At 39.6% G+C, this 26,966-nt stretch overlaps 1 protein-coding gene across 16 annotated transcripts in view; it reads right to left on the reverse strand.

Annotated features, from left to right (window-relative positions):
* The window catches only part of mical3a (microtubule associated monooxygenase, calponin and LIM domain containing 3a), a 60,626-nt gene that overhangs the window by 26,422 nt on the left and 7,238 nt on the right, over positions 1 to 26,966 (reverse strand). For 6 of the 16 annotated variants that reach the window (XM_057347695.1, XM_057347694.1, XM_057347699.1 and 3 more), the window contains exons 2-22: positions 13,248 to 13,625; positions 12,926 to 13,133; positions 12,520 to 12,636; positions 12,269 to 12,370; positions 11,811 to 11,966; positions 10,993 to 11,093; positions 9,745 to 10,002; positions 8,976 to 9,091; positions 8,379 to 8,505; positions 8,092 to 8,185; positions 7,978 to 8,004; positions 7,126 to 7,273; positions 5,543 to 5,739; positions 5,263 to 5,381; positions 5,071 to 5,136; positions 4,796 to 4,972; positions 3,768 to 3,869; positions 2,206 to 2,319; positions 802 to 921; positions 468 to 566; positions 229 to 339 (exon numbers count right to left, since the gene is read on the reverse strand). In XM_057347695.1, coding sequence (XP_057203678.1) covers positions 229 to 339; positions 468 to 566; positions 802 to 921; positions 2,206 to 2,319; positions 3,768 to 3,869; positions 4,796 to 4,972; positions 5,071 to 5,136; positions 5,263 to 5,381; positions 5,543 to 5,739; positions 7,126 to 7,273; positions 7,978 to 8,004; positions 8,092 to 8,185; positions 8,379 to 8,505; positions 8,976 to 9,091; positions 9,745 to 10,002; positions 10,993 to 11,093; positions 11,811 to 11,966; positions 12,269 to 12,370; positions 12,520 to 12,636; positions 12,926 to 13,133; positions 13,248 to 13,523 — 2,835 coding nt within the window. In that variant the 5' untranslated portion in view covers positions 13,524 to 13,625. The remainder of the gene's footprint in view (positions 1 to 228; positions 340 to 467; positions 567 to 801; positions 922 to 2,205; positions 2,320 to 3,767; positions 3,870 to 4,795; positions 4,973 to 5,070; positions 5,137 to 5,262; positions 5,382 to 5,542; positions 5,740 to 7,125; positions 7,274 to 7,977; positions 8,005 to 8,091; positions 8,186 to 8,378; positions 8,506 to 8,975; positions 9,092 to 9,744; positions 10,003 to 10,992; positions 11,094 to 11,810; positions 11,967 to 12,268; positions 12,371 to 12,519; positions 12,637 to 12,925; positions 13,134 to 13,247; positions 13,626 to 26,966) is intronic. The other 10 variants (XM_057347705.1, XM_057347707.1, XM_057347706.1 and 7 more) reach the window with 5 other exon arrangements.

Genomic DNA, 26,966 nt, shown 5'->3' on the forward strand with positions numbered 1-26,966 from the left:
CAGGAGCATGAGAGAGGCAGCGACGGGGAGAAATGCCTGAACATTGATGAACACGGCAAACAAAAAGATTATGAGAAAAAAACGCACATCTTAGTTGCAGCTATGTCCTGTGGTTACGTCAAATGTTTAACAATGTTTTTCAAAAAATAATTGTGTTTGTTTTTGTAACAGTCTTTCAGTATTAACAAAAAAAATCCTGTTTTCAAGGACAGCTGGTGTTGAGTTCACCTTGGGCTGGGTTGGCTTGTCTTTAAACTGAGAGGCTAACCTCTCGGCTCTTTCCTGAATACTGGGGATGTGTAAAGGCACATGATCATCAGAACGCAAAACTTCCCTCTGCTGAGAGAGACGCACTCATGTCACTGTGTTAACATAATGAATATTATCGTCCGTGAGCTAAATCACATGCACAACACTGATATTATTCCAAAGGTAAGGGGTTTCATGGCATGCACGGGCAGGGCTACCTGATGCTCAGGGTCAGAGGGAAGGAGAGGCTGCTCAGGACTCAGACCTTGGGTCAAAAGCCACTGCTCAATAAAGAACCGTGATGGCTTTTTCATAACCTCCAAGGGATTGAAAGGGAAAAAAACAGCATTTGTCAATGTATAAAATAGATTACTTAAATTTATATTCCACTAATGGTCAATTAGTTAAAAAATAAAAATTATAATAACCAATTATCACAACTTTTGTTGCGTGAACAAAACAAGTAAACATTCTTGGAAAACTGATGATTTTTTGGGTAAACTATTCTTTTTAGAACATGCCATGTTTTCTCTTTGATGTGAATTGCTCTACCTGAGGCTTCTTCTTCCTTTCAGATTTGCCTTTAAATCTAGCAGCTAGCATCTCAGCTCTCTCATGAACACTAGGGATGTAAACAGGCTCTAAATCATCCACATTAGGCAGACTGTGTTCCTGTAAATGAAGAGGCTGATGAAAACGCAACTCGAATACAAACTATGGGGTTTCACATACAGAATCCTAGAAAATAAACCATTTCTTAAATATGGAGAGTTCCGCCTCTCTACATACAAACACATGCAAGTTCGCAAGTTCACAAGTATTGTGCTCTTAAAGGGGTGCTGCAACGGTGTGTCATGCATTCTGACTTCTTTACGCTGTTAAACGTGCAGTCTTCTCATGCTTAACATGGTCAACTTGTCAAAAAACGAGTTGGGCGTATTACGTGGTATTTCTGTGCTCGATACACTCCCCCAGCGATCGTACAGGTTTTTTTCAAACATATAAAACCGTTTCGTAACAATTTTTATTAGTCCCTTATTGGACAATTCTCCTGGAAAAGCACGTGGCAGCAAGGAGAGCAGGAGCATGCGCAGACGTCACTTTCACTTGTGTGTAACACCACACAACTATAGGCTATACAAACTATACGCAAAGCCTTGCCATCACATCCGGGAAATCAGTCAGTAAATTTGAGTAAAATCACAGTCTTCACTTATCCCTTGCGAATGCGCCACATGAAATACAGATGTGGGGAAGTAATTTAAGTTAAGCTCCAACTAAGTTTACTACGCAAACTGCTATCCAATCATAGCAGTGGGTGTTTACTTCCAAGTCTTCAATGCGGCACGCCCATTAAAACAGAGCGTTTGTCGAGCCGGCCTCAAAACCCGGGTAGAAAATAGCCTATTACTTATTGATTTTGATGTTTTTTAATTGTAAAAACCACGCGAACGTAATAAGTAGACCTCATACAACAGTATAAAACAATAAACAAGCCCAGTTCATGACACCTTTAAGGAGAAAAATATAAGAATTATGTAAGTTTATGGTAACAACAAGCAAAAAAAATCTGCCAATGGGGTGAGAAAAATAAACTTGAATTAGGTACTTGAGAAAAAGGTCAAACTAAATTCAAGTTTATTTTTCTCACCCCATTCGCTTGTTAATTCAAGTTTGTTTTTCTCACCCAATTGGCAGATTTTTTTGCTCGTTTTTTCCATAAACTTACTTAATTCTTATACTATTTTTCATAAAACAAAACTAAATATCTTAGACTAACTTAAATGTGAGAGATGCCTTGAAAATGTCTTTGACAAGGAAGTGGCCTGAGACTAGGCTTAAGCCCTGTCCGGGAAACCGCCCCTATAAGCAAGCGTATGTTCTGTTAGAGTCAAACCCTAAGAGAGATACCGAAGTTAGTACAGACGGACGACAGAATGATGCTCATAGTGTCACCTGTGTGTGTGGAAGAAACGATGAAGAGAATGAGGAGGAAGATGAAGGTGAGGAAGAAGCGAGGAAAATGGTTTTCTTAGGACAGCTCCTCCAGACCTCAGTACCGCTGCTGGCCTTCGGAGAAATGAGACCGTAATGAGACTCTAAAGAAAACTTCACACACAAAGGACAGACTTCTATCTAGAGCTGGGTAATATATATTGTAGATTCAGGATATTTAATTTGGCCATTAAGTGTTTTAAAGAAACCTAAGAGTTGATAAGCTTAACAAATTTAATTGTAATTCAGTGCCTGTTATAGTAAATCGATTCAAATCAGTTGAGCAATTCTCACACGTGGGATTTATATAGCACAGGGTGAGTGACAGGAATGTTGTTAACAGATGACAAACAACAGTAAAACATAAAAAGGGAAATACCTTTCAAACCAAGAGATTTAAAGTGCCACTTAGGATTGCGTAAACACACACAGACCTCCCATGCGCACGGAATGCATACCAAAGCTATCAAAACCACATCTAAACCTCAACAATCTCAGAATGAGGAATATGAAAGCACCAGAACAATAAGCAAAGCATTAGGTTTCATTCATTTTATTCAAACTGGAAATGCAAATAAAGCACAGCGCTGAAAGACCTGCCGTCTAGGTTTCTAGTGTAATTAAACGGAAAACTACAACAACAGCACAAGTAAACACAAGTTATTGGGGTAATCAATTATCACCTTGTAGATCTCAAGTTTTTCTACATTACACACAGGGAGAGAGACACTAGAGAAACCACAGATGACAACAATACGTGTATTACTCCAGCTATCTGCCCCTGTCTCATGGGCAGAGTCTGGTGCTTCAGTTTCTCCTTATAACGAAAACTCATCTGCTCCTGTAACTGTGTGCGCCTCTGAACACACACACGCATGTACAAACAGACCAAACATATTCATGTCATATGCTTTCTTCCTATACACACAATTCTGCACATTCAGTATCACAAACTCCAAAAATTACAAATGCAACAAACATTTTGCTTGTCAAAGCAATTTAAATGAAATTAACTTAAAAGGCGAGGTGTCCGATTTCTCTTATCCGTTGTTGATGTTCAAATCCCCAAAACAGACACACCCCTACCGCCATCTTTCGCTTTCGTCAGCGCTCAGCTCGACTAATGTCCGCCCTGTGCACTGTACACCTTACTGCTAATTGGGTACAAGGTTGTTTTGGCCTGACTTTGTCTAAACAAGCGTAGTTCGGAAATCGGACACCCCTGCCTTTAAACTAAAAAATAAAACACAAGTAGCTCTAATTGTTCGGGCAAACTAACTCTTAAACTCCTTATAGTAAACCTGTGAGTGATGTATTATTGAAAAAATCCAAATAGGTAAACAAGGTCTGCACTCTAAAAATGTTGATTAGAAAGTTTAATTATTTATTAAAAAACAAAATTAACAAATGACAAAAAAATCTAAACAAAAAGACAATGACATTAAATAGGTGAGTGGGTGGGGTTAAGTTGGTGTTTGTGTACTGGGAATCTGGGAACATGGGGGTCTTCTACACCTTTTTACCTTCCTCCATTCCGGGACCGGAGTGAGCCGTGCTGACTCTCTTAAAGTGGGTGGGGCCAAAGAGGGGCCCATCAGGAGCCCCAGGTTGGGCATTGAGTCCCCCTGTGACCAGTGTCATGTACAGGACAGTTGAAGTGACCAATGAAACGTGAGCAAGTTCCAATGCCAAACGTGAGCCACCGCCAATGTTCATGAAAGTAGTGAGAGAAGAAATGCAAAAGAAAAGAATGAAAAAAGCAAGCATGCACATAGTGTTGAAACTAAAAGATAGAGAAATTTAAAAGACTAAGAAAACATTAGCAATATATGCTAAAAGGAAACGCAACTTGAAAGAGAAGAACACAACAGGAAAGACTTCAAGTCAGTCAACTGTATTAAACCGTTTTCATGCAGGAAGTAGAAGGAAACAGATGAATGAGCAAAAAACAATTCAGTTACCAAATGCTCGACACACAACAATTAAGATTAACTCTTAACAAGTATATCGTCGCTGTCCTTCTGAAACCTCGTATGTCCAAATTCGCTTTTTTACAGGAAATGGAAAAAACACTTTTTAGCACGTTTTACTGTTTAAATATGTGCAAAACCCAGTGACAAACATAAAGGGTGACTAATATTAATGATTTATGGCAAAAAATCTAAATCACGAAATATGTAGATACGAGGTTTCCGGATGACAGCAGCATCAGCACCACAGTGCTCCAATGCACAAGCACCTAAATGCTCCCAAATCCTGCCGGATGTCAATCATTCCTGCCGATTTATCCATTAGAACAGATCACAGCATAAATAAATAAATACTGGCCATTACACATTCACTACAGTTCTAGGATTGCTGTAGTTTAAGACAAGCACCATTCCTACCATGCTTCCCATATAAATAACTCACAAACAATATCAGTAACACCGACTCTCAGCGCATCTCCTGATTAATAACATAATATTACTTAGACCTACTTGTGCACACACAATACTACATTTTCCACCAACACCAAGCGTTGTTATTTTCAACCACATCTCTAGCTCACCTGTCTCTTGAGTCCTGTATGCACCGGAGCGTTCTCCTCAAACTTCGCTAACAGCTGCGTGGCCATCGACTTCACTTTGTTATTGTTGTTCGCTGCTGCGGCGGAGTCTATTTTACGATCGACCAGAGCCATGGCTATAGATGGCCTGTCGTCTCGATTAACCCTCTGCAGCTCCTCCTGAGGTTTAGAGATCAGAAATAAACGTTTTTTGAGTGAGTTTCTCGATGTTAATGAATACTTTGTACATTTATCACAGAACCAAGACACGGGCTTACATCTTCTGACTGTCCTGCTTGGCTGGTCTTTCGTCTTTTTCCATCCAGTTCTTTTTCTTTTTTGTCCTGCGAGACATTTTGTAGGAAAAGCTGAGCATTTACAACAATATTTTATAGTTCTATATTAAATCGAAATAATTCTGCAGTTATGAAAGGAAACTATGGTTTCTTTTAAGAAATGGCCCACAATACCTTGGGATTTCTTTTGCGGGAGATGGCGATGCTTTGACCCAGTTTACTGAAGAATGAGATGGGCGATTTAGTGCTGGCAATCAACGCAGCCTTCTCCTCTGGGCTTAAGTTGTGGTTTTCTGTTACAGGACAAAAATATGAATGACAAATGATCAGAACTTACAAATAAATTATTACGTCTTTCTAAGGAAGTGGGCCTCTACCAAGGCATCAGCTAATATAACATTCCTTTCAATCTTCAGATTTTCTTTAGAAGAATAATGTTATGGCTACAACTCACCACCAGGTGGCACAGTGTCCTTGAACATCTCGTAGAACTGGCTGAGGTACATCACCATGGAGAGCTTGTCAGGCTCCAGCACAACGGACATCTCCTTCCCGGCCATGATGGGAGAAATCCCAAACTCCTTCTCAGCCACGTCAAAAGCCAACTGGTTGTTTTTCTCCACATCCTTCTCCTCCAGAGACTCATAGTCACTATGGTTACAAAACATAAAACAGATGAGACAAACATCTCCATAGTTCCAATTATGCTCATGTGGCACGTAAATAAATTAATGTGCATGTAAATATATCATAAAACTAATGCATTTGTACAAACATGCTAATTACAAAAGAAAGATATCAGGTTGATTAAACTTGTCATTTAAAGGTGGCATATGGTAAGAAACGCATACTCGGTTAAGAAATTTACATTACAGCTTTATTAAATGTAGAGCTTTATTTGCATTACCAGTGTTTACTAAGGTATGTATATCAAACTCACACTATTACATTGGTAAGTGTCTGGATCGAGCCAGACAGCAGTGGTTCTCAACTCTGGCCCGCGAGATCCATTTTCCTGTCGAGTTAAGCCCCAACTCTGAAAAAACACCTGAAGAAGCTAATCAGCGACTTCAGGAACGGACACGCTCAACTTAATGTGGGGCTGCGCAGATTGTTTGGCATATTGCATTAAAGTACCGCGAGAGCGATTCAAATGCGTACGGAGCAATCTGCACTTGAATCGCTATCGCGGTACTTAAATGTCATATGCTGATAGATTTGCACAGCGCCGCATTAAGTTGAACGCATCTATTCCTAAAGGCGCTGATTAGCTTGTTCAGGTGTTTTATATCAGAGTTGGGCTAAACTCGGCAGGAAAATGGATCTCGCGCGCCAGAGTTGAGAACCATTGGCATACAGTATCCTCCTGAGAGAATTCTGCTAATGCTGTCTTACAATCACAAATGCAGTAAAGCCCAGCTGACCGTAGCAAACCGCTCATGAGAAGAAGCTTTTAAAGGTCCCTCGGCGTCTGCAATAAGTGTTACCATAATATGCTTTGTGCCGCTCTACAGACCGGGACACCGAGTAAGAATAGCTACAGCAGTGGTCCTGCCCTTCTGCCCCGCTGGACGAGAGCGACTGCCCCAGCTGTACTGTTATTACAGTGTGCTTTACCAAACGCATGAGTAAGCCAAGTAAATAAAACCGTATCATAACAAACAGAGCTGGAAATAGCTCTTCAAAGGTAAAGTTGTCAAGACAACATGATTGTTTATATACCAGAAATGTTTCTTCAGCTGTCGCAATGATATTATCGCTTAATGAAGATGCACAATGGTGGAAACACAGCGTCTTGAGCGGCTGTTTTAGATGCAAAACAATGTGGTGATCAAGGGCTGTCAAATTTCAAGAACCGTAGAAGCAACATGAATAGATATAGCAGAAGACCAAATTTTGGTCTATCCTTTACACAAAGGTTTGTTATTTTGCCTGAACCGAATCTCCGAGGCTTTGTTTGTCCTCTATTCCTGTGCATCTCTAAATATAAAAGATAAAAACACAGGGCTTTTGTTCGGACCGGCATGTGGCACTTACATGAGGTCTGGTCTGTATCGGTGGATGACCGCACACAGGGCCAAGCCACTCTTCCAGGACATGGTGAGATCAGACACGCTGACACCTCGGTAGCCCTCCGTTTGCCTCTGACACCAGTTTAGCAGCTTACTGGAGCGCACGATGGATTCTATGGGGGACAAGGTAAAGTTAAGCATATCCTCCCAAGCTTTCTGAAGTGTGAGAGTACTCAGTATCACAACGCTCCGGCATCCAGGCGGTTAGTCACATGATCAGATCAGGCTCCGAAAAACGTTCAGGGTGCATTTCATTCCGTTTCGAGAGGTTACGGAACATTCAAGACGTCGGGAGATAGTTAAGACAGTTTTCTATTTGTAAACATCCCCAAATGTTTGTTAGTGCATAATATTAACAACAGTAGTGCAACAGATGCTTTTAATAGTAAAGCTTTAAAAGATTCCATTCCAGTTCATATCAAAGTAGAGCTGCACAATTAAACAAATAGATAATCAAAATTTCAACAGTGTGTTTCAATTCACGTCTGATGGGTCAAAATTGTCTATTTATAATATTTACAGTAGATGAGCTGAGCTTTAACAGCCAACGTTGACCAATTAAAAACATTGCATAAAACTGCATTTGTTTTGAACGAGTTCATAAAGAATATGCGTTGCAGTTGTCCAAACACACAAAATAGATATTCTAACATACAATTTTACCAATTTCACTAACAAAAATAATCATTATGATTATATCAAGATAAATAATTTAAAAAAAAAATTAGTCGTGCAGCCCTGGGTCAGTTACTTTTTGTAGAAAACATTGCAAAGTTTTTCTGTCTTTAAAACATGGCAGCATGCAATCCACAGTTACCTTGCAATTGCTTCTCAAGGAGAAGTTCTAGAATGAAAATATAACCATGTTGTAAACTTTGGTTGAGACTAAAATATCCACAGTTGCAACTCAAAACTGTGGAAGTCTGCCTACCATTTCTTGTGAGCTTAGAAGTCGAGGAGTTGACCACATTCTCCAAATCGACTCGCAAATCTTTGGTCTCTCCAGTATCTAACAGATGATGTACCTGTCGAAAAATAAACTGGCATAAGAGCTCAAAGAACTTAGACAGACAACCTACAAATGGTTTGTTATCCATTGACAAAACTGATTCTGAAACTGACAAACAGGTTGGCAACACGTCTGTCAATCGGGTACAGATTTAACAAGTAAAATAATTGAACTTTACAGAGGATGTAAAATGATCTACATGAACCAACCTGGTTGGGTCTCACTTGGTGAAGGCTGATGTTTGGGTACCTTGTAGATGGATCGACGCTGTACTGACTGAAGTTCTTACTCACATTCTCTGGTGTTGTTTGAGGCAGCAGTCGATAGACACTTTCCCTGAAACACAAGGGAGACACGGTCATGATTTTAACACACCGTGATGAGACCTAAATTGCCATCAGCTTGGCTTTCATTCTATTAGTCACATCACAAAATGAGATCCTAGAGGCTTAATGCTTTTTGCTTCCCCACAAAAATGCTGTTTACGCCATACAACTTGGAATAGTCTCAGTGCACGAAATACCCAAGTGACCAAACACAATAGCCAAAATGTGCAACTAGAGCACACTTTGTGAGGTACTGTATCCCACAATGCAATGCGCTTGGTCTTCCCTTTCCAAACAGGACAAAAAAATGCATCTGGAAAGCACTCGCTAAAATAAACACGCAACACAGTCAAGACAACTTTTGACATTCTTCTCATAGCATAATGTATAGTTTCACATAGATTGAATATACACTAAATCTATGCAGTATGACAAAAACAGAGCACTATTATTCTATTTTAAAAACAGAATCTGCCTTACCGTTCTGCTAAAACCTCTAGAGGAGATTTTCCCTGAGCCCAACTCCGCACCATCCACGCTGAATCAATTGCGGCCAAAAAACCTCTTGCTATTCCAGTGCCCATCGGCCAGAAAGGCTACATGCCAAAAAAACTGCATCAGTCATATTGCTTGTCTAACTTGTTTTTATATATTATAGGCAATACAAATTCATATGTGTTTAACTAGTCAACTTCTATAAGGAAAGAAACATTATCCACAGAAATCTGCCACAGATGTTAAATTGGTGGTTTCTGATTTATGTGAGAAAATGTTGTCATTTCAAAAAGGAAGTTGTTACAGCACACATTATTTTCTCTACTTGATGGAAATTCACCATCTGGTTCTATAACAGCATATGAGGATACAAATCCCTTACAGAAAAGACACACGAAATTCACATGAGCAAAAAACACGTGATCACATGTGAAATGTGTGTTTTTGGAACATTTTAATTCCCATTTGAAACTCATGGGATAACCCGTGGGATGACGTGCAACATGTGTTGATATGTCTCCACATGTGATCACATGTTCTTCACATGTCACCGCATGTTGCACATGTCATCCCACGGGTTTTTTCGTCATTTCACATGGGATGCACACAAAAATGTTCCAAAAACACATTTCACATGTGTTTTTTGCACATGTTAAACACGTAGTACACACGTGATCAAATGTGAAAAACATGTAAAAAAACATGTGAATTCATGAGTCTTTTCTGTTCTCATACACAAAAAAATTCTACCCACCTCTAGAAGACTATCCCCCACAAGGGCTACTAGCAGCTTATGACCGTGGCGCTGGCGGACTAAAGCGGCGTTTTCTGAGGCGTACATACAGGTGAAGTCAAACATTGCAACGTCAGGTTGACCGTAGTGGTTGATGGCAAAGTCTAGCGTAGGAAGCTGGTGATTGGTGGAGAAGTCGGCAGCCTCTCTGGCATAGGATAGCAGAGCCTTCTGGTCAACATTCACCCTGGAAAGCAACATTTCTGTGTCGGCATAGTCCTGCAAGAAAAAACAAAAATTAAAGCGGAGGAGTGAAAAGAACAAAGCACTATTTGTTATATAAATGAGATACCGGGGCAAAATATATTTTAAATATAATTTCTTGTAAGTGTATAAATAATAAATGCTGATATCTGTAAAAACTATATTTGGTTAATAATAAACTCAAACTTTAATGCCCTCAAAGCTCATACACAAAGACTAAAAGCCACACAATGTCAAATTTACTTTGACACTGTAGGAGGTTATGTTAACAACTACTTAAATATGACCTCATTCAGAATTTGTTGCATGCTTTGACAAGAAAATTTGTCATTTGACACAATACGCATTAGTGGCACTGGAGAGGATGTCTTAAATGTCTTTTGATGTTTCACAAACAGCAACCAAGGATGTCTGTTGTTTGGAAACACAATGCAGCAAATAACATTTGTGAGTGGCTGTGAGTATGATAATGGGATACCTGAGAGGTTCATCTCTTACTGATTTATGGAGCAATGTTTGTTTCTGCAAGCTCTTTAAAACAGAAGAGGCCTCTCACAGCTCGCCATTTAGAATGACTTTGTTGTGAGTCCATTACAGGCCAGGCATGATGCTAAAACATTAGTCAGAGGCCCAAAGGGATTCTTTAAATTATCCCGGAAAAATAATGCAAGCTAAGCATGACTCTTGCACCCATAAATGGCATCATTATTGTGCATCATTAGATCAACTGTTATGAATATGCATAAATGCAAAGAGAGAAAGAGAGCGAGAAAGATTGAGGTTCCTTGTTAAGGGTTTAACAAACTTAGCAGAACTGAAAACTGAGCTGAAGAGTAAACAGGAACAGACTGTCCACATAATTCATTATTTATTTCCAGGCCCAAATGTGTTTTTGACTAGTTTCTAATAAATACTAAGGTTTTGTCAAACCCCTAAGTCTAAGATACAGAGACATAGAGAAGTGAGTGGTAACCAGAGTCTGTCCACCAGTCTTTGATCACTCACGTGCAGAATAACACCCTTCTCGAGCAGACTCTGCTTTTTGGCAGTCATGACAAAGTAGTGTGTGTCATCCTTATAATACACGATGTTTTCCAGGTCAATTCCTGAAAAATGACATCAAGAGAACAGAGACGTGATGAGTGGGGGAGAGAGGAAGTTGTTTGCATCCTTTCACTGATGTAATTAAGCTCCATCTGTGCAGCAGAGAAGTGCCCACTACCTCCATAAACTAGAGCAGTGGTTCTCAAACTGGGGGCCCCAAGATGGATCCAGGGGGACCACAGATTTTGTGGCATTTTATGAAATATAGAAATTTATCATAGATTTTATGCAATCAAACATCAGAAAAATGACACCACCAACCAAACGAATTGAGGTTCCAGCATTGTATAACTGAATGTTTTTGGTTTAATAAAAATTCTAAGTTTAAGATTATACGTCTTTATATGGGGGCCGCAAAGCGATGCACTTAACACAAAGGGAGCCTTACAACGAAAAAGTTTGAGAACCACTGAACTAGAGACAGTGATAACCCAACAGTAGGTGCGTTTACATGGAGCACTGTAATCGGTTTAAAAGTCCAAAAACCTCGGGAAGAGAACGGTCACACCTGAATATAAATCTCAATGGGTCAAAAAACAGATTACATCCGTGTAGAAGTAATTATTCTTTGAAAAGGAAACAAACTAAACATTAGCCATATTTTCATGACCCTACAAATACAACCTCGTTACTCAATCACAAAATAGGCAACACCAAATTTGATATTTCTCAAACTGCATCAAAACACACAACAAATGTAAAAATATCAGAGATCATACCTGTAGCTTCTCTAAGGTCCTGAAAGAACTTTTGGTTGAAAATAAAGGCGACTCCACTGATCTCTTCCACCTTTGCTTCTGCAGTCGTGTTGCGGTTAATGAAGTTTGCTGTGATAGCGATAGCCAGTTTTCCCCTGAACTCCTTCCTTCTGAACCCTGGAGATAGCATCAATATCTGCAAGAATTAGTTCATGGATAACAACAAAACAGTGAATCTTGCTAGTTTGCTGCTTACTGGCCCGAGTCAAAAGAGGCCCCCTTTAACATTTCTAATTTTCTGCTCCTTCACTAAAAGTCAAAACCAGACAAACAATGTCAGTTCAAGCCCCATGGTACATATTGTACATGCGTTGAACACCTTAACAAGAGCAGCTGTGTTTTTTCACCTGTCCAAACAGGAGCCCAACATTTAGAGAGGATGTTCGTAATTACAATATTGTAATGTGCTATATTCCTACCTGACAGTGTGTTTCTCCTCCCATCAGCCCCAATGATAACATCGAACTCCAGCTCATTGACTGGATGTGTTCTGGGGTGGACTTCGGCTCTCCACCCAATTCCTGGAAAAACCAACAGCGTGTTCAAAAGACTTCTTTCACCTCAAGACATGGTATGCGCTTGGGATTTGCCAAAGCACTTTTGACCAGCCATATTTATGTTTAGTGGGAACAAATGAATGGAACATCTGAGTACGAGTAAGTGATCTTACTCTCATTCTCTTGGTCTTCTGGTGGCTCAACAAGGGCTTTGAATTCCACATTGACGTGAATTTCAATGCCGAGGAGAAGAGCGACCTTCAACAGCATCAGCTGCAACTGTCGAATACCTGCAGGAAGAGATTCCCCAAACACAAAGACAACTTAGAATATTTACGCATAGTTTTAACATCTCAGGTGGTCTATGGTCATCACAAGTGGTCTGCTGAGAAAAACTGCTATTCAAATGATTTGCCTATCCACTTATGATTGGCTGTCTTCAAGATTATTAACGACAGTTTCTGCTAGAAAGATGGTCTGCGAGAAGGTCTAACAAACAATTAATCTGTAAAAGGTAGAGTAATATAACTGTGATAGATGAAACACAATCCAAAACTTGAAAAACTATTCACTACTCACTGATATGGTCAATGGCTCCAGCGCAAAATTTGCCATAGAACTTCTTTGCTCCGAGACCTCTCAGATCCTGAATAGTGAAAGGCCAAAGATGGAGCACATTGTTTCGAGAGAAAGCATCCCTCTTCTCCAGCAAAACCACCTTGGCTCCCAAGAATGCCAGCTCTATGGCTGTACGTAAACCACATGGTCCGGCTCCAATGAGCAGACACTGAGAAACACAATCAACAAGTACAAAACATCCTTCTTAAGTTCATAAAGAAACAATCCATATCAGCACATTGCAGGTTAGAGACTTAAAAACAAAACAGGGAAACTTTGATACCTTAGTATTGGCACAGGCCCGTCCTTTTTTGTATTCCTTGTGGCTGGCGCGCTTGTCTAATTTGGCCCAGAGGGCTTTGGCTTTCCAGTAGTTGAGCTTGGACTTGAGTTTGTGGTAGAACACACAGTGTTCATTGGGCTTGAGTTGCAGGAAGTCACAAAGCTCTTGAAAAGCCTTGAGAGTGCCTTTGCAGGTGGTGGCCTGGACGAAGCGATCAAACAGCACATGGGACTGGTTTAACCCTTCTCCCACCGCATTGACGCCTCCATCTCCCATGGTCCCTTAAGCCGATGAGCGGGGATTGTGGGACAGCCCCGGTCCAACTCGCAGAGAGTCTGTGTGTATGAGGTTCAGCTTACAGCATTAGCCATTCTTGCCCTAAAAAATGAGAGGAGGGAAAAGGTCAGTTATAATTGATCAGATGCTTCTGTCAATGATCAAGAGAAGACAGTCCTGTAACATTTTTGTTTAAGTAAAAAGTTAATATTGAAAAATTTCCACCATTCCAGTCTTGCAGACACAACATGACAAGTTTTAAGATGCAAGTAAAAACAATCACAACCAATGAGAACATATTTAACATTATATAGTGTAGGGATTTTTTGCCAGTGGGATTTTATATGGGGGGGGGTTTGTTTCAGATCTGTGTACACAGCACCACACCGACATCCCAAAAACAGTCACAAAGCAACCAATAAAGTCACAGCTATTTATGACAAACACTAAAGAATATAATGAAGATGTAACTAAGAACTCTAACTTCCAGAAAACATCAAGTTAAGAAAACAGAAAGCATTCTTATTCAATGGCCACCTCATAAGTGTAGGACTTGGCATCAGCAAGAACTGAAAATGCTCTATGCCCATCTCTTATCTGTATCTCTTATCAAGTCAGTGACCACAGGAAGTTTAATGATCATAAACTCAAACAGGAAGCGCTCAAACATACTGGAAGTCTGTGCATTCCCATGGAAGAGATACTCGTGTGTGTTTAACAACATTTCTTTTACGTTTCTTACAGCATATCTTAACCAGAACCACTCATCCAGAACACATCTCGTATGAAACTATGGGGAACCGGATGTAAGAAACCAACTAAAACAATGTAAACAACAAAATGTCGGTCTTCACAACTGGTCACATTTACACAAAATCGTTTCATGAATCTTTGTGGTCCAGAATGTCTGAAACCTGTAGCTTAATGTAGTTTCGCTGTTCATTTAATCCTCAAAAGTGCATATGTATTTATTCAGAATAAGACACATCTTCACCTAGTGACTAAATGCCTCACATTTGCCAAAATACTCATTATAATCTTATTATAAGAGAACACAAAGCACAAATTCTCCATTGAGATCTTCCAGCGTTATGACAGATCAAACAAAAAGTTTAATACAAAGCCATCAAAAGAAACACATTCTTCTCTTTCCAACTTTTTCTATTCGGGTAATTGAAAATGGTCTCACCCTAAGTGACCACACAGCTAGCTGTCAGCAACTGAAATGGAACAGTGAAAATATCACAAATTAGCAGTTTGTAAGAGCCAAGGACATGTACACACACACACACTCCTTTTTAAACCAAGGTGTGGTCATATTAAGGAAATCTCCGCCTCACAAAAAAGACGATGAAAGGTAGGTGAAGGGTTAGCATGATTGGCTCTTTTGTGCAGTGAAAACAATCTCCTGACCTCACCGCGGTACAACTGCTGAGCCAGCAAACAGTTCAATGCCACAGCCAACCAGTGAAAACCTTGGTCGTGTTATACAGTACAATGACATCACTGTGCTGTTACATTAGGCCTACACAAATATGTAAGTCCTGAGTGTTTTGTAGACTTTATCAGACACGCAACATAAGCATGTTGCTTTAGCATACATATACAGGTACATACATATATACATACACACGTTACACATGTAACCAATCTATAGCAGACTATGCTGAAATTGACCCTTATAACTAAGAGAAAAGTAATATGTAAGTTGAGACATTCAGCACGTACATGTCTGGGTAACAACAAATATCATATGAAAATGTTTTATGTATCAATGCAGGCAGCCTGACCTGTTCAAAACCCTCAAGTAGTTAGAACCAAGGTCAGCCATAACAAGAGCCACACCAAATCTAAACCCTTCACCATTGTCTTTGCAGAACTTTTTGCATAAGATTTTTTCCCTCAAAATCAACAAAGTATAGTGTATGACTACTGGGTAAGCATTTATAAACCATTAAAAAAATGTAATTTTACACAAAGCAAATTCTAGCCTTAGAGGCGATTCACATTTCGCGTCTTAAACCGCATGGAAAACGCGTACCGCACTGCTTTCTCTCTTTTTTCCAAAGCGCCTAGGAGTTTGCGCTCTCCTGGTGTCTGTTGTTGCCAAGCAACCTTGGGCCACCCTAGCCGTTGAGGCGAGGAGGTATAAACAAAGGATTTATTTATGCTGTGATCATCTGTGTCTCCATCTTCACTTACCTTGTCTATATTGGTTGGTTAGTTCTTGTCACATGACCTGCGATGCGCGTGCAGAATTCTGAAAAGTTTAAATATTTTCATCTCGATGCGGCGCCGACGCGCCTAGAAAAACGGGAGAGGCGTCGCTCCCTATTTGAACACGCTTGTAGCGAATCTACATTTAAAATAATGAACATGCGCGTGCAAATATGTGAAATGTGAATGGCCCCTAATGCTGGGTTCACACCAAACGCGAACAATCGTTTTCCACGCTCTATATTACTCGCGGGAAAAGTTTGTTATTTGAGTGAGTGATGTGATCTGACAAATATTTTCAACCTTCGCGGAAGACGAGACTGTTGCGGCATTCGCGCCGCCCAATTCGCGTCATTCGAGTCTTTGCATTAACTTTGTATGTAATTTACTCGCGCAAAGAGAGAAACATTTTACTGCAGCGTTTCCCATTCATTAATTAGACTATAGCGGCCAATACCTCTCTCTCTCTCTCTCTCTCTCTCTCTCTCTCACATGACAGTGAACGAATTAAAAGGTGGCAGTGTTTTCAATATGCGTTCCTCCGTGTACTTGCCTTTCCACGTAAACGTCAACAATCAAAGATGTTATGGACAGAAAAGACAGCTGATCAAGTTTAGCATGACTTAACGAAGGTTAGCAGAGTTTCCCACACACCCTTTCTCAATGTGCTCTCGCCTTCCCAATGGTGCGGTGTGCGCGCGCGTGTGTTCTGTAGTTGTAACTCTGTGTAACAGCAACAGTGTATTTTTTCATATTTCTGAATTTGCTGTGAATTGTCTGCGCTATACACGATCTAAAATAAAACTTGTTCGCATTTAAAATAAAAAAAGCACTCATAACAGAACAACACATTGCAGAGCAACGGCAGTAAAGGCTTTGCACTGCACGAGACAAACAATTAGGTTAATATAGCCAAAATCACCTCATAAATCCGCTCTTCAATTTAAATGTATGATGATTTTGTCAGACGATGTCGCATTTATAAATCAGGACTTTAGCAGCAAAAAAGTAACCCCTGGTTGGATTAAACATGAGGTATTATTGGGTCGTGTTTAGCCACTATTTTATGCTCATTTTCTGTCAGAAAACGGAACAGATAATATGTAAATATAGTATTCAGTTGTGTTAAAATACAATATAATGTGATCCGAGAATAGAAGCTAAACAGATTTCAAGTGTCAAAACTAGACCAAACGTAAACACGACGTGATGACGTCACAAATATGCTAATTAGTGAGTGATGTCATCAGCGCCACAGCCTCTCAAAATCCTGTGGGAAACACTTTACTGACCTAGCTTAATCATTGGGTGCGTTTATATTTGGCATTAATATGCGACCTGTATCTGGATGTTGTCCACATACACATTGAAAAGACAAGTGTAAATGTGCTTCTGATCGGAATGTTATCCGATCAGCATGTCCTGATCCAGAGGTAGTCGAGGACGCATTGTGATCGGATTTCAGTGTAATGTAAACGCAATCCAGACAGTTTATCTACATTTACCGGCACAACTTCATAGAAAACCCCGCCCACTGTCATTATTCTCTCGTCTGTCCGAAGCCTGTCAGACTGCGGAGCAGATGACAAATACAGAGGAAAGTGTACTCTTGCTCACGCACTCTTGTACAGTTGTTCATTTCCCCACAAAATGACCGTGGAAACTTTATTGCAGTGTTTCATTATTTGCAACCTACAGAGGATGTATGTCAAATCACACGAGATGTTTCCTTGACCACTTCAGCTTTATCATCACATAGGCTATTTGTGACTGCCACGAACGGGTTTTACTCGCACACACAGCGCCACTGGTGTTTTTAAATGCATCATTTGTTTATTTTCATGTCACAGACACGAATAGCAACACTATACCAGCTTGTTTCCAACATAGGCTACTTGTGTGTGTGTGTATTTACTGTGTGTAGCCTACGGCGTAATATAAACTCTGTGTCTCGTACCGTCCCCGGAAGACAAAAGCGGCAGCCGCGCAGCCTGAAACGGAGCTCTGAATACACCGTATATATCATTTACACACAGAAACGAGATTGTATAGTGTTGCTTATAGCTGATGTCAGTAAACACACTATTTAGGGCGCAGACCAAAGAAATGACACGCTGTCACTTTCAGCCGAACCAACCCAAATAGACGAGAATGATGTAATTCGTCGCTTTTGATTATAGTAACTTCGGCCTACTTATTAAAGCAATAAGCACCGCGAAGCAGTGGGTTACAGTGCATTTTATAACAGCTACGGGGTTTTAGGCACTCCGCTTCGCATCGTGCCACAACACCCTTAACTGTTATAAAATGCACTGTAACCCACTGCTTCGCGGTGCTTATTGCTTTTATAAAACGGTTATTCCATCGTGTGGAATTTTACTTTATTTTATGAAACCTTGCTAAGCATCAAGGTTTCATAAAATAAAGTAAATAAAATGATATTTAGGCTATGAGCCGTTATATATTGGAGTATTTTATAACGGCTTAGAACTCCGCTCAGCCAATCAGAATCAAGGACAAGAACTAACCGTTTTATAAGTGATTATTTTATGTTTCTGTGACATGAATAAACAAATGGTGTGTTTAAAAACACCGTTAGTCTGTGTGTATGTGTGTGCGTGCGCGCGAGTGAAACCCGCCACAGCTCAAGTACAAAAGCTTGTGTCATTTTACAAACGTGTTCTGCTTATACTTTCACATATAAGATCATTAATCGTTTTAACCGTGGTTTACTTCCCACCGCTGCCTCGAATTCAACATGGCTGCGGCGGATACTTTCCAGTGTATCAAATCTGTAACACGCTCATCCTCCCCGTTATACGTGTTGTGTGAAATCTCCCCGCACCCAGGCTATTTTTAAATTGCAGGGTTATTAAAAATAATGGACGGGAAACTATAGAGATCCGATCAGTTATCCAGATGCGGAAGCCACTTGATATTGACAAGTGTAAACGTGCTGTGTCCTGATTGTCTGAAGATCCGATCTGCTTGTTCGGATCACCGAGATCGCATGTTAATGCCAAATATAAACGCACCCATTTTCAACGGTTTCTAAACTTAAAAAATAACAAATTGAAAATTGATTTATGTTTTAGTGTTATGGGAACCATGTTATAAACACTTACCCTCATCAAGTACTAGGTTTACAACTTCTCTGACTTCCTCAAGAACATCAGAACCTGGATCCCTTTCTAAACCAACAGTGAATGACATTATAAAATGCTGAAGTACGTATGGTCACTTTAGAGTTGTTTCTCACGCCGTTGACTCGTGGAAAGATGAGAAGCCAGGTTTCTGTTACTCTGTGCCCTACGGCTATGTCCAAGCTCCAGTATAACATAATACAAACTTCCAGCATGCTTCAGCACCTACAAAACAGCTAAACAGAACCCACATAATTGGACGCAGGACTATATTCTTTCACGCAGGAAGCGGCGCACATTTCTGTCACGGTGGGACCTGTCACTATGGGCATATTGGATTTCAGAAACAGGAATCTTAACCTTGCCACTCGGCACTATGGTGTTAGCGATACAGCAGCTATGAATACACACTGAACTTTGTGTGACATGAGAGGAACAGAACAGTCATCATTACTGGCATGCTGATAAACAGCTTTATTGAAGCAGGACAAGACACATGGAAACAATAAACCGCAATCTGTTCAAATCCACTCGAGCGGTTTACAGCAAGACCACCTAAATAAACAGCCAATGAGATAAATATACTACCCACAATCACTTGCTTGTGACTTTGTAAACTGCTTGAGGAAATCCAATGGACTGCAAGCACTCCAACACACACAGCAGGCATTTTTTAATGTTATGAAGAGACTGCATCACGATCCGGGCTAAAAATACACAACATTACATGCCTGAATGGACTAAAGAAAAGCTCTCTCCGCAGTTTCCTTTAGTAAGCTACAAGGTGCTGTGGAATCAAGACACCAAAATAACGCGTATTATCCTATATATCGTCATATTTGTTTGTGTGCTTAATAATATATAATATATCAGTTATTGACTGCTAATCTCAAAATGGCCAGTTATCTGATGATTAACTGCAGTCATACATCACAATAAACTGCAAGTCACGGGTCAGGGGTGAGGAATACCCACAAATATTCAATGTCCAAAAAAAATTGAGATAAAAATTGTTTATCTAAATTCACTGGAATGACAGTGGGAAGTATTATGCAGTACTTATTCTATAATGACAAAGTTCAACAGGGCAAATAACAGTGAGTTTGTTACATAAGTAACTTTTATTTTGTATTTTCACATTCCTCTTTACCTGTGATTTTACCCATCTCTAAATTCCCATGATGTAGGGTCTTTCTTTAGCGCCGCATAACATTCACGATTCACCCTGACCCCAGTCTATCAAGCAGTTGTGATGTCTCAAATGACGGTGTCTCCAGATGATCAGGTGAGACTCAGTGCCTTCACTATAGCAACATCACCAAAGCAAAATGACATCATATAGTGATGGGGGAGGGACGCCAAAGCAACAGCGCACAGCATGTGGGCAGGTAAACAAAGCAAACCACTTTTATTTTCAATGGATGATGACATGACTGAAGTGGAAAAAGTTGTGAAATGAAGAGCTTAAAAGTTGTCCATGGTAACATTAGTCATATTACTGTCTGAACACTATCCACCACACCTCAGATGATGACTCATGTCATGAAATAATAAATATTCAGAACCTTGCAGTCTGAACCTGTGTGTTATATCTACCAAGATGTTCCCATAATTTTTTACTCACGGTCATGTTTTAGACAATATTTAAAGTCCCAGTGAAATTAAAAATGATAATTCTTATTTTTCATCAAAAATTGCAGCGTTTATAGTAAATAGCTTATCAATGTGGGTCATTTCTTGTTTTTAAAAAAGGGTACCTTCATAATCTTCAGTTAAAATCTGAAAATGCACTTCCGCCCTGAAATGACTATCCATCTCAAATGTCGTAAATTAGACAGCTTGGCCGGAGCATCCGTTAACTTCCGCCAGCTTCATTTCAAAATCAATTCAAAAACGGCTGTTTTTACTCATCCAATCAATTCGCAGTGAAAAACGCAAGCCACGGCCACTAATTTTCTCCTTTTCACTCAGAAATGTGTCAGAATACGTAAGTAAAAACGATCGCAACTTCCGGTTCACCGGGACTTTAATTATGCTTAAAGCAAAAAAGCAAAATCAGGGCTCCACATAAAGGACTGCCTGATGGCCCGGGGCCAGCATGGGAGATCCTTGGGCCAGTTGAGAGAACTTGCCCGATCGAGCCAGTTCTGTATCGTCATGGAAAATTATAATTTGAACGTTTTTAAGACTTGCCTATTTAAATATTCCCAAGAAGATGCAAAAGAGATTCGGTTCTCACGTTCTGTTTCAGATACGCGCGTGGCCGGAACACAAAGAAATATATGGGGGGCATCCAAGAAAACACCACGTCACTAAAAGTCCAGTTTATCTGACAGGTTGGCACAATTTTGGCACCTGAATTATCTATGGACAGTCATGGTTCACTCATCTCATCCGCATGAAAAATGCAATTCTACACAAAGATAAAAAATAAAATCATTTGAAAAGAGGTTTGAAGAATCTACTAAACAAATACAACAAATGTAAATGACCTGTGCAGAGCAGTGTAGAGGTCTTCACGGAGGACCCGGGACCCAACCCGAGGAACCGTACGGGTTCGGGTCTATATTTTAACTGGTTAGCCGGGTCCGGGTCGGGTCCAAATCTTATGAATTCAGGTCCCGGGTCTATTTAATATTTTGTGTAAAACCCGAGTCGATTAAAATTCAGCACCGTTTGTGTTTTGTAACTTAGTTTCAACTGGTAAAATTAGGTGAAAAAAAACACGAGCGAGCTGAGGTTGCTCCTGGGCAGGCAGGCAGCTAACGCACATGTGCACGTCATGTTTCTATGGCCACCGGAGCTTCAGCAGTGACAAAGAATTGACGATTGGCTCTTTTATTTAGAAGGCGGGACTTATTCCACCATTGCGCGCATTGCAACTTATCCCATTCCATGTTTATATTGATATAAATGAAGCATCTTGTTATATCTTAAATTGTTGTTCAGACTCGGCTCAGAGCACATAGATAATAGCAAAGTAATGCTGCTAACGTCTTTTGAGGCCTTTTTTTAAAGTTGCCAGCCAGCGGCATGCCAGCATTTCTTTGAACATTTTCAATAAACTTATGGCTCACAGTACATTTTCTGTAATGAATAATATATAGACAAACAATATACCAAATGAAAGAACAGAGTTTGCCGTATACTTCGATCTTCATTTGTTCTTTTTTGATCACCTAGGAAATGGGTAGGTTTCTTCAAAAATGCATAATTTTGATTAAAAAGCTGACATAATTAGAATTTTTATGTTAAAGACTCTGCCTAGATTATATGATTAAAAACATATTAAAAAATATTTTCCCCCAAAAAACAGATAAAATATATACGTTCTAGATTCAGAGATTCTGTACTTTTTCCAAAGGTGTGTAACAGCGCCACCTGATGTACAACAGTACAAACTGCCGTAATAACTCGTCTTTGGCAGGGGACCGTTGCATTTTAAATGACTAGATAACTCGTCAATGGCGAGGAAAGAGTTGAGCATGTTCGTTCAATCGGCAAGAAAGGAATAACATGGATACCACATTAGAAATGAGGGTTGCATCACAATCCGGTACGAGGGAGTAGTAGGTAAGACAAAAACTTTTATTTTTGCAACTTGTTTATAGACTTAACAGCAATTTGCTGTGGAATTTGTGCTGATCAGGTCCAGTCGGGTCCAGGGTCTGTGTCTTTCCGGACGGGTTCGGGTCTAACTTTCCAATAATAGTCGGGTCCGGGTAGTAAATTTATGGCATTTCTCGGGTCTTAACGGGTTCGGGTCCAACTTCAAAAATATTGGACGGGTCCGGGTCGGGTCTGTGTAGCACAATCACGGGTCTCTTCGGGTTCGGGTCTACATTTTTGGACCCGTGAAGACCTCTAGACTAGAGTAGTGTAATGATAAATTATCATTATTGGTTAATAATCTATAGTACGCTGGTGTAGCCTTCATTTAAATGTTTGCCTTCCTGGATTTCTTTAGCCACATTTGCATGCCTTTCCGGAATGGTTAAAAGCGGAATGGTTTATAAGCGAGCTTGGCAAACAGACTTAATCCAACCAGAATTAATTTATCAAAACTTCATCTAAAATGTCCAACAAAAAAAGAGCTTCTGAGCAGACTTTTCTCAAAAGTTGAAAACTTGTACAACTGATCCATACAGAGACCGTATCCAACAATATGCGAACCAAGACAAACAATTTTACAGCAACTATAAAAAAAACTTTTAATAGTCTTTAGCCACACACTGATTACCACAGTAATAAAGTGATAATCATTTCTAAATGTTTGCAGACTGCTGGAATTCCAACTTGTTTGGATGTCTATGACTGACAACCACAAATTTTAAAATGGCGAGGACTATACCCATGCATTTGGGTTTCTGCTATCACAGTTATTTTAGTACGCTAACATTTTGGACTAAAGCTTGGTATCTAAAATGTCACAGTAGCATATCTTAAAATCAGATATCTGGGGAGATTTATAGCAACAACCACATTTGAAAACTTAATGATTCAGTGTTGGTCATACTGAAAGAATCCCATTCATAAAATCCAGACATCCAAATGGAAAACATTTGCTGTTTTTCAAAAAACAAAACCAACATCTTAAGGCTCGTACATATCTTCAAATATCCTCATCAAAACCAACATCTTAAGGCTTGAAAATATCCTCAACACATCCAATATGTTTCACATCATTCTACTGCACCACACAACATAATACATGTTTACTCTGACTGTTGAGTTTCCCTAGTACAAAAGTACACTAGACACACCTTTTAGACTGAAACTCAAGGAAACTACCACATGCAATTTTACATGTCATCAGCATAGTAAACAGAAGCAGTAGTTATTGTACGTGACTGTGCGCAGTTGGCGTCTCTCAGAAACACAACAGGACAGTAATCCCATGAATACAGCATACTGATCTAATCCAGCACTCTGTGGGTGGAGTTAACCCGGACTCGCAGGGTAAACAAGACTCCAGACAGGAGAAACACTGACTGTCGCTGACCCAGACCTGCGGCTTTACCTATGTTAATCAATCACAGCACGCACACAGTCCAACACTTCTGACATGAGCAAAGAACAACCAGGCTGCATAACATGTCAACACGTCAATAGAGTCAACAGCCAACCATCTACTTAGGGGAAAAGAATAGACAAAAAAAAGGATTTAAGACAAAAAGGAAGTCAGATTAAGGACATGAATGTACAAATGAATATATCTTGCACATAACTTTAGTTTCTAATTTAGCACATTTTCTAAAAAGAACACAATTAATAAAAGCTTAAAAGTTGTAAACTCATGACTTTATGAAAGTTCCCATTTCTCTGACTTCACAGTTCTATCATGTAAAAACACAACTCAATATCTGAGGTTAGTTAGAAAGCCATTACACTTTTGGTTTGCATGCAGTTTCATATATATGAACATATTATTAATTTCAGACATGGTCCCATATGTCCTTCGTACACTAAACAGAAAAGCAGGTGGTCATGAGAAGAAACTGCTATACTGGTTTGAATCCATCCACTGGCTCCTTGTCTGCAAAATTTCTACAGAATTTCTAGAGAAGTTTTACCTTATCGTGTATTCATTTATTCAAGAACATGTCTAATTTTAGCTACAGATAAGAGTCCTCCGCTTGACACACCTTACCTGGAAATCCATTTCACTGCAGAATTTAACACGTCTTTCGCCAAAATCAGCACACAATATTTCAACGTCCGCAGATTCCATCTGGGTTTACATATGGGCTATTACAAAAGTATGAGATCAGCACTGGAAAAATAAATGTGAAAACATAACTGCAAGCAACATAAAGAGATTTAGAAAAAAAGACCACGTTAATTTTTTAAAAACAATCTGTCGAGATCTGTGATTTCCTGCAGTCTTTCACTTCGTCAAAGGGACTGGGATGGATTTTTCCTGCAACACTAGACCGACCTCCATGGTTCAAATCCTAACCTCAAACTTTGTAAGGGGGGAAAAATGCAAAACTGGCCTGACATCAGCAGCTTGTGCCAACCGAGCAGAGGAAAAGGGTGGACTCCAGTGTGAACAGAATACAAAATGGTCTTCAATAGGCATGTAACCCAAAACTCTCTGACAGATGCTAAGCACCTCAATGGTCTTTCGTTAGAAGGAAAATAGACATACTGAATTACATTATAATCCAACAATCATTCACAAATTTTGGATGCTGGGTGAAATACAGGCACTTTTGTTGAGTCACTCAGAGGACAACTCCAAACATAATGGAAGCTAATCCTTCTTTGAGTCAATGAACAGTTGTAGATAACCCGTCTTCCTTTTAGGAATGTTTCCTATCACATGAAAGATAAACAAAGTTCACATCAAAGACAATATACACCCTTTATTCAGAAGTTCCTGCTAAATAACACACATCAAGATCTACACAGATTATAGCAGGGCGGAACATAGACATAACGTGTCGTTTCAAGATCAATTCTTCACCAAGTTGGCATAAGTGAAAAAAAAACTAGATTTAAGGTGCGTGAAGAAGTCATTCATAGGCCTAATCATCATCTTTCAGGATAAGAGCTTGATGTACTATGAAAACATTTTTTGAGGACCTAAAATGACTAAAATGACTTTAATTCATCCACACACCATTCACTCACTGAAACAAAACATTTATTTCTGAATCTTCACAACTTTACCATGAGATCAGAAAGATGAATACACCAACAAAACCACATGATATGTTTGCACATCAATGATGCCTATTATGCAATCAGATGACATTGCAGTCATGCAGGTTAGATGCTATAATTTCTAAACAAAAGAACTAATAATAGCTTCACAATAAAAGTCTACTAAACCAGACAAGCTCTTAGATGTCTGCAGCTTCTGCCATTCTTCATACATATCTGAAGGATTCCAAACATTAAGAACAAAAAAGCCTACAGGTTTTTGATGACACAAATAAACTTTACTAACATATAGTATGATGCCAATAAAGCTGCCTCGACATACCCAGCAAACCTTTATTTTACAAATCAAAACAAACTCCTCAATGCAAAATTCCACTGCAAAAAAAAAAAACTGGACAAATAGTGGCACAAAAAGTATTTCTTATAGCCAAAAATAACAGAACACTGACTGTATCATTGGTTCCTGAGGGAAATCACTATTGAGCCTCTCTGGATTCTTCCAAATAAACAACATATGTGGAGACGGTTGCTTAGGAGGTGCAGACGAGGAGGTGCAGAGAGGAAGGAAGAGTCTTCTGCCAGGCACTTTGAAGTGAGGTGTGGGCAGAGCGTGGCGGCACCCTGGCACACTAACATTTTATCTGAGTGAGACACTCAGGCTTGCTATGGAACAAAGCGAGCGATCAGTCGTCACAATGTTAGGGAAAGGTTTTCCACCTCTCCTCTGTTTTTGAGATAACGGCATTTCAAGGTCTGCGGGGACTTTAAAACAGTCCATCTTAAAGGACCAGTTCACTTTAAAATACAACATCTGTCATCATTTACTCACTCATGTCAGCAAAAAGCAAAACAACGCTAGGGGACATGAGACAGATAGCTGATGTGACTGCAAAGCATAATTTAATCCTCTTATTAAATTACTGCATGAGCAACCAAAGTGTCCTATCTTGATGGATGTTCTGTACTTTCGCGGATTAACTTTATATTTCTAGTCTTTCCTTACTTTCTGTACAAAGTTGAGCTAAAAAAATTTACACATGGGATTTTGGTTGTCACATTTCAATCGGCAGTCACAGCTGATAGGTCTGACCTCAAAGTAGTACAGCAAGGTAAAGATGACATTGAAGACACAATAGCTAAAATAAACAGAATGAAGGTCAAAGAGGCAGGCTTTATTCACTAGTGCCATCTAACATAGAAACAATACAAACATCTCCTCAGGAGAGCATCCCAAAAAGAGAAAAAGGATCATAGACTAAGACACTGACACACTTCAGGTCAATCATTTAAAAAACATAAATGCATACCTCACATAACTATTTAAGTAGAAACTATTTCATTTTTTTTCCTCTCTGTGAGAACAAACCAAAAAAGCAGCCAGAATTCCCAAGATTCCAGAAGTAGCTAAGCTATG

Source organism: Triplophysa rosa, linkage group LG12, assembly GCF_024868665.1.
Source record: "Triplophysa rosa linkage group LG12, Trosa_1v2, whole genome shotgun sequence".
In the NCBI taxonomy this organism is placed as follows: Eukaryota; Metazoa; Chordata; class Actinopteri; order Cypriniformes; family Nemacheilidae; genus Triplophysa; species Triplophysa rosa.